Source organism: Nanorana parkeri, unplaced genomic scaffold, assembly GCF_000935625.1.
Source record: "Nanorana parkeri isolate BGI_ZX_2015 unplaced genomic scaffold, ASM93562v1 scaffold844, whole genome shotgun sequence".
In the NCBI taxonomy this organism is placed as follows: domain Eukaryota; kingdom Metazoa; phylum Chordata; class Amphibia; order Anura; family Dicroglossidae; genus Nanorana; species Nanorana parkeri.
The window spans coordinates 739208-753957 of record NW_017307112.1 but is presented as its reverse complement, the minus strand read 5'-3'; the positions used below and the strand labels follow the sequence as shown (position 1 = coordinate 753957).

Below are 14750 nucleotides of genomic sequence, written 5' to 3'. Positions count from 1 at the left end.
CCTGAGAAGGTTCTAGGTTGGATTTCTGGATATTCAAAATCCATCCCAGCCCCTGAAGCCAATCCTGGGTCACCCTTAAATCCCTTCGAAGTTGCCCGGCGGATGGTGCCGACAGGAGGATATCGTCTAGGTAAGGAATGATATTTATTCCCTGCAACCGTAACGGGACCAGAGTCTCCCCCAACACCTTCGAAAAAATTTGAGGTGCTGACGAGAGACCGAATGGCAGAGCCCTGAACTGGAAATGGTGAATAGTCGGTCCCATCCTTACCGCTAATCTCAGGAACTGCTGAAAAGCTGGGTGTATTGGTATATGGAGATAAGCATCTCTTAATTCCAGAGACGCCATGTAAGCTCCTGGCTGCAGGATGTTTCTTATAGAGAAGATTGACTCCATCCTGAACCTCTTGTACCTTATGACTACGTTCAGGGGTTTTAAATTCAGTATCAACCGATACTGACCTGAGGGTTTTAATACCAAAAAAACGTGAGAGTAAAACCCCTTCCCTTCTTCCGGAGCCGGAACTCTGGAAATGACTCTTTGGTCCACCAGATCCCCCAGCAAGAGCGACAATGCCCTTGCCTTTTCTTCCTGACGCGGGAGGTGCGTGACTAAGAACCTTGTGGGAGGAATACCGCTGAATTCCAGCTTGTAACCCTCCCTGATCAGGCCTAGTATGAACTGGTTGGAGGTAATCTTTGACCACTGAGGGAAGAACGCCTCCAATCTTCCTCCCACTGGAAGTAGATAGTCATTGGGGTTTTGGCTGAGGCTGGGAGGGTGTGTTAAACAGAATCCCCCCTCTGCCTTTACCTTTCTGACCGTCCAATGCTTCTTGGGCTTGTCCCCTTTATTTTCCTGAGGCCTACCCTTCTGGTTCCGAAAAATTTTCCGAAAAGGTCTTTTCCAGAAAGGAAGAAAATGCCTTTTCTTGTCAGCCGTTCTCTCCAGAACTGGGGGAGGAGATTCCATCTTGTGATGCTGTCCTGGAAGACGTTATGGGAAATATAAAATGTGAAATGGATAGCATGTTGCCACTCAAAGCACAATTTACTGTTTTGAGCAGAAATTTTCACTTTCCGCTAGTTTTAAAAATGTTCCTTATTTTGTATTAAGAATATGCCAGCTGGCAACAGGCCAAGCAAACGGTAAATGGAAATCATTTTGACATAACACAGTTCTGTATTTTGTTCACACCAAGAAATTATATTACAAAAGTATTATGCATGATATCATTAAAACCACAAGGCCTACTATATCTTCGCTCGGACTGTCCTTCAGATATTACAACGGTTAGGATATTGACATGTATTTTTTTTTTGTTTAACCTGAGGCAACAGCCAATGGCATTTTTCTGTATACTCAGAAAAAAGGTTGCATAAAGAGTTAACTTTTGGAATGCTTATTCTGAGATTTTCAGAATTGGCTTGTGTAAACATATCACTTAAACTGAGAATGCGGAATTGTTCTTCAGCTCAACAGTAATGGAGTGTCTTGAATAAATTGGGTGTATTTGGAATTGCTGCCATCAGGGCTATCTGAAAGCAGGGACGGTGACGTAAACAAATAAAACAAACATTGTCAACAACAGAAAAGGGCTTTCATGCACATCTCTAACAGAGTGCAAATTAGAGAAGGAATACAAACTCCTCTTATAACAACTGGTGAAAATAAATCTACATACCAATAAGTAAAGGTTTTTGGATCACACTTTATGGTTAGAGTGGGTAAAGGTTAATACTGGTTATTCGTTTGCTGCTGTCTGTGTCTTGGTCTGGGAAATTCACTCTGTTTGTTCTGGAAACCATTGTCAATGGGACAGAAAGTAAGGTGAAAACTTTTATGCTGGTCATGTTTCTGGGAAAGGAAAGTGGTGGGAAATCTTTTCAATGATGACATCAGCCATCAAAACAAGCTGACTTGACTTGAGATTTTTTACCCTTGGTCAACCTATCCAAACCTTTAAAAAAAAAAATTGGTGTTCCACTCTTGTTATAAAATAAAAAAACTAAAAAAACTTTACTTGGTTTGGCCCACTCTATGGCAGCGGTCTTCGGCTTGCTTGTCATTGTAAGGATTACAGTCTATATCGTGAAGGATTACAGCATTTGCTGAGGTAAGATTTATCCCAAGTCCACCTGCTTTCGTAGATAGAAGGAAAATAAATATATCCATGTCACTATTGAATTCATCTATAAGATGTATCCTGCAAAACAAAAAACACAGTATTGTTTAAACATGGAAAGGCACTTCAGTAAAAACACACAAGTTATGAAATGCACAACCAGAACACATACAATCAAACTGGTCTCTGTCCAACCAAACCATTAAAAAAAAAAAAAGTGGATGTTGTAAGCCAGGCAGTCAAATCATCATCTTTGTAAACTGTACACATTTTGCCCCAATATACTTGTGCAGTATTCCCTGTGGGCATAGTACAGTTCAGTTTAATATTGAGCAGGCAAAAATGCACGTCGTTCCAATGGTATTGCCTAAGACACTTTACAAGGAGACAGAACCTAGATGGGCAGATCGCTAGAGCAAAGTCGGCCAATGCACCTACAGATACCGTTTGTCATTTTTGTGAAGTATTTTGCTGTCATAGACGGTGGTTCCTGAATTGTGCACACTGTTTTACAAATTGTTTCCAGGAATGATCATTTCATCACCCATATTTACAATGTAATATTTTCTAAGGATGGATCTATAGACCGATATAGCAAGTATGCAAACATTCGCTCATGCAAATCAATTGCTTTCTAATACTTTGTTTCGGTCTTCATTTGATTATCCAGTAATAAGGAAACATTTGTTTAATTATATCAGGCACAGTACCACATCAAAAGTCCCCAAACTTTTCATTATTTTGTTTTGCTGTAATCTTTGAAAAGGAAAGCAAAAATGCCTAAATAGATGTGATCAGAAAATATTAAAAAAAATAACTACAATTGTTTTATTGAAACGTGGGCACTAGGGATGTCCCGATACAGGGAATTTTCATGAGTACTTGTACTCGTGAAAATGCACCGATACTTAAGGCCGATACTGGCCCTTTACATTTTTAAATCGGGTCGGCTGCCTCAGGTCACGTGCTTATGGGGTCCTGGCAGTAGCTGTCTTTGACACTGCCTGCCAAGTCCCACATGCCCTCCTCCTACTTCCTGGAGCAGGCACCGGTCAAGGCAGCCCCACACCGTGAATACAGCCTCGGAGCGGGCACATGCTCGGCACCCTCTCCGTTCGGCAATCCCTCAGCATGGTGGTCCGTCGAAAACTCCTACTCCTTGAGATCTTCAATGACCTGACTTTGGTTTAGTTAGAAGGAAGAATTTTGGCCGAGAAGGCTCTACAGACAACGACACCTGTCAGCGTGGAGAGACGCAAAATGCAGCTCTGGTGGGATCTGGAGGCAGCTCTGGAGGCAGACACAGAGTCCAGATTCTGTATGCAGCCTGGTGGGATCTGGAGTTTAGATGTCACCAGGCTGCGTCCAGATTCTGTCTGATCTGTATTTAGCTCTGGTGAGATCTGGACGCAGCCTGGTGAGAAACTGCACTAAAATCATTAGTCTGTATTGTTTTAGAAAAAATGTCACATGTCTCTTTAGGAAAAAGTATTGGTAATTGGTATCGGCAAGTACCTGAGGGCACGTACTTGTACTTGGTCGTGAAAAAGTGGTACCAGGACATCCCTAGTGGGCACCTTAAGGCTTCATTGTTAAAGTTTGTGGAAAATTAGAGAGCAAATGTTCTTCTGAATGCTCTTTAAAGAAGTGCTCTAGGAAAATGTTTGTTAACCTTTGCAGTGAGGCTACCCCTGCACTGCAAAGGTTACTTGCTCATTTTGGTCTAGGGACAAAAATAACAATGTTACACTCACCCGATACTTCGAGCCGGCCAGCTGTCCCAGCACTCCCTCCAGCCTGTCTGCTCCTACGTTGTAGCAATGGAATGTTCCTCAGCATCCTCACATCTATACACAGTGTATAGCCATGATGATTTAGGGGACCCTGGACTGCTGCAGGGGACAGGGAGAGACACTGGAAGGAATGGTCTAAGAAGCCGGCTCAGAGCTTTGGGCGAGTACAACCGTTTTGTTTTTTTTAACCTAGACACAAACGAGCACTTAACCCTTGCAGTGCAGAGGTAGTCTCACTGCAAGGGTTAATAAAACTATTTCCTGGCTTTTTTCTTTAACTATGCATCTTTCAGATACCTATATAAACATGCAGGTTGTGTAATACTGGCTCCTAGGTTTTTATCGCTGGCTACTAATTCTAGGTGAGATTTGTCCAGGCCAGATGTACTCTCAATGCAATCCAAAAGCTTGCGCTTTTATTCATACCTGGTCGATATCTGAGTCTTCCCATCTAGTCGGAGATAACGATGCTGGTGGTGCTGCAGAAACACTTCTAATATATCCAACATCATAGTGAACTGGCTGAAAAGCACAACTCTGTCACCCTGCACAGAAAAAAAAACCAGTATGTGGTTAATTTTGTGCCGTTTATGTTACATTGCAAAATTGAGTATTAGGTTCCTCCTTCTTGGTTTTAAATAAAATAATTAAACTTTTAGAAAACATAATGCATCAACTGTTATATATTTTAAAAAGTAGTCATAGGGACTGGTATTCAATTATTGCTGCGGCTAAGAATAGTTTGTCTAGCAGTTTAGCCTTTTGATTAAGAAGCAACAAGCTATAATTTAGTATCACAATCACCTCTTAATCTTAGAGGCACATTTAAAAACATCATGCAAGAACGGCTTTTAAATTTCACCACACTTTTCAATCAATATGTATTACTCAATATATTATTGCCATTTTCTCACATATATAAAAGTAATCGAAACATAAGGGATAAGGATAAAATAAAGAGAACAGAAAAATAAAAAGAGAAAAAAAAATAGAAAATACAAGAAAATAAAGAGAAAAAAAAAGTAGTAAAGAATAGAAAAAGGTAAGAATGAAAAAAAACCCATTTTGTTTGCTTTGTATGTTGAAGTTAATGCACAAATGGTTGTATGTGTAATAAGCATTTTTTTTACTGAACATCTGTAAAATCCTTCCATATTTGTACACCAAAAAATACCTTTTTCTTCAGGTCAGACAGTAAGTGATCGAGCACCTCAAATTTCCCAGAATCTATTAGCAGCTCCTTTTCAAGTTTAAATGAGGATAGGCTTGAGAATTCACTGCAAAGCCTGTGCAATTCAAAATCTGTCATAACTTCCATATCTTCGAAGATGAGTTCGGGATTGGCTTCACAATGTGTGGGCTCCTTTAAAAAAGAAGTAAAAAAAGGATTTTACAGCGAGTACAACAAATCCAATATTTTTGTGTTATTACAGGACAGCAACAAGGTTGCTTTTCATCATATTCTTTAAATCTTTGATCTGTTCTCCTAAAGTTGTTTAAATTGTCAAGATTTACTTTATACATTAGTTTCAAAGTAGTAGATGTGATGAACTGTGCATTTTTATTTTCTCTGCGTTCATTGAAGGACACAGCAAAGATCGGTAGATCTTAACCAATGGGTTAACCTGCCTCCTGCAGGAGTAGGATGCTAGGCATAAAACACAAAAGACAGCCTAGCAGCGGCCCCTGCTGGTGGCCACCCCCCTGTGCTAACAGCCTCAGTTAGTAGCAAGCAGTGAAAAGTCCAACAAATCGGCAACAGACAATACTAAATGTGGGTGCTGTGTTCTTCAATGAATGCAGAGAAAAGGATTTTACAGCGAGTACAAAAAAATCCAAGTTTCTCTTTAGTTCATTGAAGGACACAGTGAAGATTGGTAGCTCTTGTATCACTGGGACGTCAACAAGCAGTGATCCAAAACAGGGCAGGCAAGAAGAAAACAACTCCTAGAAGGGAAAGGTAAACGCAGAAAATCAAACTGCTGCCTGTAGGCCCTTACACCAAAACTGGCACCTGAAGATCCAAAAACATCAACCCGATAAAACTTGTATGAACAGAGGACCAGGTGGCTGCTTTACAGACTTGTTCAACCTAAGCTGAGGCGGTGTTAGCTCGGATTGGCCACCAGCAGGGGCCGTTCCTAGACTGTCTTGTGTTCTGTGCCTAGCGTCCTACTCCTGAAGGTGGCGGTATAACCCAGCGGTACAAGATCTACTGATCTTTGCTGTGTCCTTAATGAATGAATTTTAAACTACCATCCATGCATTTTTTAAATCACAAATTAGACCACGCAAAGTGCCTACATGCCTGCCAAGCTAACTTGTAAAAAAAAAACCCCACTATGTTAAAGGTGAATTCTGATATTGCCCTCAACATAAAAGCAGAAACTACCGAGAAAACAATGGTTAATATATTTACAGGCACAACTGAAACTCCTAAAAGGCTACAAACAAGAGACAACTACATGCTAAACAGCTAAGGTAACTAGGACATATCAAGAAATGACTGCCTTGATTCTGGAGGGGTTAGACTAATTAACCTGGTAATTATCCTTCTGTATAATTATGTCCGGTGTCAAAAACAATATCCCCATTAGAGATGTAGTGTTGTCGTAAAAGGAGAGGGAGAACATGTTGGAGCTTGTGAATATCAATGAGTATTGTTTGGTAATTCATTTTAAAAGGGATTTGGGTACTTGCTAAACCTCTCTTACCAAGCCTGAAAGATTTCACTGCACTGGCCAGAGGGCCGGTAGCTTTAGGAATAACATTTCCTAAGAAATAACGTACACATACATAGAGTACATGGACATTTCAGGTGTGCAGTCCTGGATCATGCATGGCATTTAGAAAACAATATGTAATGGCAAACTCAATAAATCAAACTTATAAGCTTATGGTGAAAAACATCCCTTTAAAAAAAGAAACTCTTAAAGTGACACTAAATCTTAAAAATGCATGCAAGCACCTTGACTACAATCTCAATACAAATAAGTAAGATAAACATGAGATTGTAGTCCATTACAGGATTCGCTTGGAGCGATGGCTACTTTACAACACATGGACCATGGGGGAACAAAAGTAGCGACCCTACAGAAGGACAGTGCCCGCATGAATTCAGAAATTATTTGAGGATCTGCAGCTGAGTAATAAATAAAGTTCTAGTTTTGTTTATAGTTAAAAGGTACTTGAATGTATTTTTAAGATTGAGCTCCTGAGTTTAGTATCATACACCAAATTTTGTCTGATTTCTGAATTGGTAGAAATTCGAGCTGTGGGTGGTCCTGTGAGCAGCAACCGGCACAACAAACGTTGAATAAAAAAAAAACCAAAAAACAACCGAAAGGAACCAGGTGTAAAATTGACAGTCGAACAGCAACACTGTTCAATCAGATGCAGACACTGTTTGGGTATGCAGACAGCCATGGGTGCCAACTGTGTGAGTACAATAGCCAGCAGGTTAGATTGCTCTATCCACGTTGTTCAACATGGTTGGGGAGATGTAAGATCATTTCTCACCTTGTGGGCAAGTTTTCTAGATTTCCCACGCCGAATGGTTTCAGAAGCATAAAGTAATAGGTTTTAGGAAAAAAATCCACCTTTTCATATGTGAAATCTGATAAGGCCGTATTTGCACAAACTTGTCACCAACACAGAATACGCTATGAGCCAATTACTTCATTGCAGTTCTGGTTTTGAAAGATTCTTATTATGTTTTATTCCCACCCCTCTCTTTCTTCTAACGTTATAGATCTGATCCTGCGAGACCCATTCAAGTGAAATAAAGCCTATTGCTGCAGTTGCAGCAGGATTACACAACCCAGGACTTGTGCAAACTTCAAAGTTAAAACAAAGCATATCAAGAAACATGATAGTAATGAATAGTAGAAATGCCAAAACAGGATAATAATGACTTTCTGATCACACATTTGCTTTCCATTCACGTTCCTTAGTCACATACACCAGGAATAATTAAACAAAACAAACCATTTCAAATGAGGTCCAGTTTAGTTAATAGTTAAGGTATGTGAATGTATTTTTAAGATTTAACGGAGTTTAGGGTCACTTGAATATATTTTATGGTTGAATTTGAAGCAACACCAACTAAATTTTTTTTTTTTTTGCTTTAGATTGTAAAGGGTTAGTACCTAGTCAGCTTTATTTGCTGCCTGATAGTGAAATTCCCCATTACTCCCACAAGATTGGTGACAATATTGTGACCTGGACAGGAAGCAAGAGGAAATCCCCAATGACAACAAAGTCAACAATATAAAACACTGATGAACCTTCCAGCTTTTCCCAGCTCTCCAAAAAAGTGTGTTATTTCAATGATGTTTTGTCTCAGTTAAAGAGATTTCCTCTAGCACTTCCTGACTCAGTAACAACATAATCACTTTTTTTACCCATTTTCTCCTCACTTCCTCTTCATGTGACTGAGGGCTTAACTCTATCTAAATATGCTGGTGTTCCAATTTAAAATGCAAAAAATTGTGAACTACCTACACCCTTGTTAGGTGTTTATATCGGGTACTGCAGTGGTTAGCCAGATCCAAACAGTTTTTCATGTTATTTTATGCCATTTTGTTGGCTTGACGTAATGCCTTCTGCATACCCTACACTTAATGGGTACCCCAAACTAAGTAGTCACCCTTTTATAAAACTTCAACTATTAAGAAAACAAAAGAAGCAGTTTAGAAAACACAGCACGTCTAGAAGGAGATACCATTTATTTTTTTTAAATATAAACTTTGCTATGGGACAAGACATTTGTTTTACATCATTTTATTGAGTGCACAAAGAAAAGCTACAGTGTAAAAAGCTTAGTTTTACATCACTGTTTACACTGAATAAATAAGTTTAAGTGTTATATGAATTATCAGGTGACTGCAGACAATTCTAAGCTCGAAGCAATTTCGAACGTCATTGAACTTTCCCACAAAGGACTCAGACTATCACGTACTTTGCTACCATCTAGTGGACATCAGGTAGCAGTACGTTGTATTGTACAGATTGAAGTCTGTGGACAGCAGCATTTTAGGAATGTTCAATCATCAAAAATTGAACTTTGTGCACAGTGGGACGTATATTCCCAACTTCCTCATCCCTCACACAATTGGAGGCATTTCTTCTTAAAGAAGGATGCAAAATTCAATCACACAGAGTTCAGGACTTGACAGACAGCATTGCATGGAAGAATTAACTTGTTTAGCCCCTTAAGGACCAAGCTTCAGATGCTTGTATTTCAGTTAAGGACCAAAGCAATTTTTGCTGCCTGTGTTCACCTGCAATTTCCACCTTTCTCATTTATTGCACCTACCACATATTATATAAAAGGGGTTTCATTTGATGCGACATATGCAAATATACCGTATTTGCCGCCGTATAAGACGACCCCCCACTTTTTGTGTTAAAATATAGGTTTTGTGCTATACTCGTCGTATAAGACGAGTATAGCCCAAAATAATGTTTAAATGCACCCACTAACCTCCATGGCGGTATTCCCAAGTGTGGCTCGGGGTTAATTTCCAGTACCATAAGCGGTAACCCCGAGCCACACTCGGGATTACAGTCTCTTACCTTGTCCACGATCCCCGCTGTGTCCTCCATCTACACACAGTATACTGCGCTAAGCCTATCACGGCAGGCTTTGTATTTATTAATTCAAAGCCTGCCGTGATTGGCTCAGCACTGAACCAATCACGGTAGACTTTGTATTCATTAATACAGGCTTTGTATTAATGAATACAAAGCCTGCCGTGATTGGCTCAGCGCGGTATACTGTATGTAGCCGGCAAATACGGTAAGTTCGCATTAAGAGCATGATGGAAGCTTAAACCTTTAAGGATCCATGACAGAATAATTCTGTTGGTCCTTAAGGAGTTAAAGGTCAACTATATTTATTACTGTTGTACTATAGAAGTTTAATTAGTTTCATCCAGATATCAGCGTGCACTTACCTTAAGCATGAGTTTGGACATGCTTCTCAGCTTGTCTGCAGTATAGTACTGTCTGTGTAATAAAGGGTGATTGGCCATTTTTCTTAAGTGCATCATTACATTGCATAGTTCATTATTTTTCTCTAGAATGAAGAAGAAAATGAAGTTAGATCTACTAGCATTGTCTTTTCTGGGAAATCACTACAGCACACCTGGCAGATGATCTCTGCACCAGGATCTGAATACTATCATCAAAAAAAATGAGGAGGGGGAGGGGCAATCACTTAAAGGACTTTCTTTTCTTAAAGGGTGTCTCCGCCGCACGCTCCCATCCGAAAATTTCTCAGGGCGGTCCCACTAGTTCCTTTCTTCGAAGGAACCAGTGGGAAGCTGGCATTTTAAAAGCGATCTAAGCAAATGTTGTAAATCCTGGCACTCCCACAAAGTCATAGACAGGCCAAACACTAAGAAGCCAGTGGCTCTGGACCAGAAAAGCACTCTACGGCTAACTTGAAACTGAACTCATTGTCTGTAGGTCATTTCCAGGCTAGCCCTTCAACATCCAGTGTAGCAGGGCCTGGATGCGACATTCCATAAGCCAAATTGAGGATGGCTGCACTGCATAGCTACCAGGAAGAGCCCAGCTCTAGCAGGCATGTATATCCAGAAGGTGAAAGACTGCCTGTGTAGCTCATTGGACAATACAGAAGGCCTTTTATTTTGATACTATAAAAGCCATACAGCAACAGCTACAGATTTTCTTTCTACAATGCTGAAATGAATCATGCAGTGATAGAAAGCAGACTAAGCCATTCTGACTAAAATATGGCAATGGTATGTCTAGGTATCTGGAAAAGCAGGACCCTGCAGTGTTTAACCCTTAAATGTGTAATACATTGGACTGTATTTCTACTGTACGCCTTAACACAGGCACACATACTAAAAGGTGCGATATGAATGACTTCTTTTATATGATTATTTCTGTTTTTGTCCTGTTAAGGAAATACTCTAAGAAAAGTAATCTCTACAACGTAACTAACATACATTACCTGTGCCTTCAACTGATCGCTTTAGTTTACACATGAGATCATCGTACAGCTGCTGCTGCTTCTTGGACAATGGACAGAATTTAATTTGATCTTTCTTAGGAGGAAGTTGCTTCAGCACCTGGGAAAAACAGAAATATGTGGTGAGTCCTACCAGTTAGAAGAAAATGACCTTTCCACAAAACATTTGCATCTGACTTATACAATGTTTGTACATTTTGTTTTACAAACCATACCTCACTTTTTACTCTTCTGAGAATGAATGGTTTCATGATTCGTTTAGCATGAGCAATTCTTCCTTTTTCAAAAGTGCTTTGTTCATCAGTAGATTTCTAAAAGAATGAATCAACATTCAAATTCAAATATAACTACAACATTAGAAAACATGTTGATGGTCTCTTTTTTTTAAATCTGATAGAGCAAAAAAATGTGCAATTGTGTTTTTGCCTTCTAAAAACACCGTGGCCCAGAAAGCTGGACACCATAAATAGCCAATGCATTTCATACAAATTAGTGGTGTACTGTGGCACTGAAATTGGGGTATTTGATGTTGGCATCCTTTTACAGTCTGCATGCTTCTCATTCTGCAAGCTCCTCTACAGCAGCGGTTCCCAACATTATTTTCACTTTGATAACTCATGAAAACCCATTTGTGTAATTGCACCCCTCGATGGGGGTAGGACAAAGGACCAAATATAGGTAGCTGCTGACAGGTGGGAGCTCAAAGGGTGGGGTAGAGGGCACTGTGGGGTACATCATTGTTGTCTTGGGGCCTGTTATCTTGGGGTGTGGCCTGCAATACTGGATTTGGGGCCGCTATGGGTTGGAGGGCCGGGTATCTGGGCTATGGAAGATGCAGATGGAGCAAGGGTATCCTTGCGCCCATGTCTGTACCTTGGTACAAATATTCAGCAACATGAACTGGAGGAAGAATGAATGGACTTCAAGTGTGCAGACATCACCGCACTTGTATTCCATTGAAAAGTCCCTCTGCCGAGGAGGCTTATGGGGCTTGTAGTTTCTCCTTTACAGATTCTGTCGAAGGATCTGTGAATGGATAATAGGGCTGTGGGTTGCTAAATAGAACACAAAAAAAATCAGCAGTCATGCATTGCATGCGAGGATTGCTAGGGCCCACCCACATCCTGGGAGCTTTGGACAGTGGGGAAGAGGATTGGTGGCTGCCAGGAGAGCAAGGAATAAGTACTTGTTTGTTTTCCTCTCAACCAAATAGAGCAGTGTATTGTCCAGACGTTACCCAAATTTCCCCCCTTTCTATAGCAAGAAACTGCATTTATCCCTCTGACCTCATTACCAGGTTTGTAAAATATCTACAGGAACAGATGCTAGGGGCTTAGTTCCTACTGAAGTAGGGATGCCTCCTGAACTACATCTTCCAAGAACCCTTTTGCTGTTTGAATATGCCCTTGGGAGTCAAAGAAGCAGCACCAATTTGCTGGGAAAGAAATCCATATATGTACAGTATATGTTGAGTGGGACAGAGAGGTGCGGCTAATCCAGTTAGGATTTCAGTGTAGCAGAGGCACTGTATTCTCAGCCAAAACAGGAATTTAGGAGCAAACCGGATTTATGGCAGATCAACAGCCATGTTTCTATACCTGCAGCAATATCAAAAAGAATAAAATATAGCAGGAATGTACTGAATATGTTCTTTGTTATTTAGCTCAGACATTCACTTTAATAAAAATGCACTGTCCGCTAACTTGTACATTACAGAAATAATTTACCACAGATATATGTATGCCTTAGTCACATATAATCCTGGCTGAAAATCTCGGCTTATACTCGAGTATATACGGTAACTCTTAAGGCCTGGCTAGTAGCTCAGGACTTGAAATTTTGAGCCCTGCTGTAGGTTACCGTGGCAGGTGCTCAACAGGAAATGGCATGATCATAGTCAGATCCCCGAATGGAACTTAAAACATTTTCACATAATGCTTTGAAGTAGCCATACTAAGATCACAGTCGCCCCATGCTTTTACAAAATATATTATCTATCTAAATAGATAATTTATAGTGTTATAGCTCTCCACTGTCATCTGGGTTTAGACATAAGTGAAGGAGTTGTAAGGCTCCAAAAAAAAACCTTATAGCATTAAAGCAGCTAATCTGAGGTTACCGCTTTGGACGAGAACATTCTTTTGATTTCACTGGTGCTGCTGCTGAACATGTGTGGCATGACGAAATTCAAGAGCGACATCAGCTCCAACAGGTTATTTTGAACTGGAGTTCCAGTCAGCAGGAGACGATGCTTGGCCTGCAAGTACAAAAAGTGAAAAAGGGTCATGCTGTCAATTTCATTTCATAAGGTTATGAAAATTTACCTAAATGGTAATAATGCATAACTGTTGTGATGTAAAAGTACTTAACCTTCATTCGTAATAATATACGCCAAGAAAGTGACTTTATAAGCAAGTAAAAATTATTATATTTTCAGATGTAGGGATGTTCCAAAGCATTGCAACAGCGCAAACAAAATGCTAATAAGCCCACAAGTAACCAATGTTTACAAGTGAGGCCAAGAAGCTCACGCGACCACTCGAGAACTTTACAGCTGAAATTAGCATGGATGGTTGGACAACCACCTGGTAAAACTTCATGTGAGCTGAAGACCAGGTGGCAGACTTGAAAACCTTGGAAATAGATGCATAATGCTGCAAAGCCCAAGATGCAATGACTGACCTGATAGACTAATCGGAAAGGGAGGAACCATGTCCTTAAAAGAGAACTATGGGGTAAGTGTTTTTCCCCATAGTTCTCCTACGAGTCACGGGAGGACATATACTAACCTCCTCCCGTGATCCAAAGCTCAGTATATCGTGAGCTACAGCTGGCGGTATACTGAGACCGCCGCAGCCGGGACTGATCGACATTACTGTCGAGATCAACCCAGCTGCGTGAGTGACAGCTGGCTCTGCCTATCTAGAGGCAGAGCCAGCTGTACCCGCCCCCTCCCGTGTCCGTTCCTCCAATCAGTGCTGGAGGATCTGAGCAGGGGAAACCCTGCAGGGAGCATCCGTGGTGAGGACATTTTATGCTATGGGAAGGAAGGACTTTCCTGAGACCAGAGAGCCAGACTGGTGAGCTATTCAGGTCTTTGGGAACAAGTGAATGCAATAGTCCAGAGACCAAGTCTGCTCGTCCCACGCTGTCACCACATTGAGCTGCAATTGCCTGGATTGGAACAGGGCATAGGCGGCTGCCACCATCAAACCCAGCTCAAGACTGCCAAGTCCAAACACAGATTTGAATCCTTTCCCAAGGGATAACTCTCAACTTGGCTGTATGTAACAGCAGACCCAGATAAGCAATGAGTCGCCTCCAGCACTGAATTCTGGAGGTTCAGGATTCACTGGAACCTCTGTAGGTTTTTAACCATGTTTTCAGACATTGGCTGACAGGTTCTGTGCTGACCAATCTTTCAGAAAAGTACTGAGAAGTTTTAGATCCAAAATAGGGCAAATACCTTCTCTAGGCTTTCTAATGGTAAAGGAGCAGGGACAAACTCTAGCTTGTATTCCCCCGTAGACCACTCTTTGGGCCCAGGGGTCACAAAGTCTGGTGGGAGCAAAGCCCCAAAGCGCTTGCTTCCAGGCTTGGCTGGCCAAGACTTGTGGTGGAATAGGATAACCGGTTTTGACTTCATGTGGTGGGGCTGAGAGAAAACGAAAGCAGCGCTTGACTCCTGAAGTAGATTTTTCTGAACTTGGTCTAGTTTTCTAATGCTGGGGCAAAAGAGTACTCTTTTCTCTCTAACATCCTTTATGTAGTAATCCAAGAAGGTCTGCTGCTAGACATGCCAACACTTGAGCAAAACAGCTATATGTG

At 40.9% G+C, this 14750-nt stretch overlaps 1 protein-coding gene across 1 annotated transcript in view; it reads right to left on the bottom strand.

Moving 5' to 3' along the window:
• SMARCAD1 (SWI/SNF-related, matrix-associated actin-dependent regulator of chromatin, subfamily a, containing DEAD/H box 1) overlaps positions 1-14750 on the bottom strand; it is a gene marked incomplete at its 3' end in the record, with an annotated part of 100303 nt that overhangs the window by 2850 nt on the left and 82703 nt on the right. The window contains exons 16-22 of the mRNA XM_018565405.1: positions 13042-13179; positions 11138-11233; positions 10905-11022; positions 9877-9998; positions 5094-5282; positions 4346-4464; positions 2025-2207 (exon numbers count right to left, since the gene is read on the bottom strand). Coding sequence (XP_018420907.1) covers positions 2025-2207; positions 4346-4464; positions 5094-5282; positions 9877-9998; positions 10905-11022; positions 11138-11233; positions 13042-13179 — 965 coding nt within the window. The remainder of the gene's footprint in view (positions 1-2024; positions 2208-4345; positions 4465-5093; positions 5283-9876; positions 9999-10904; positions 11023-11137; positions 11234-13041; positions 13180-14750) is intronic.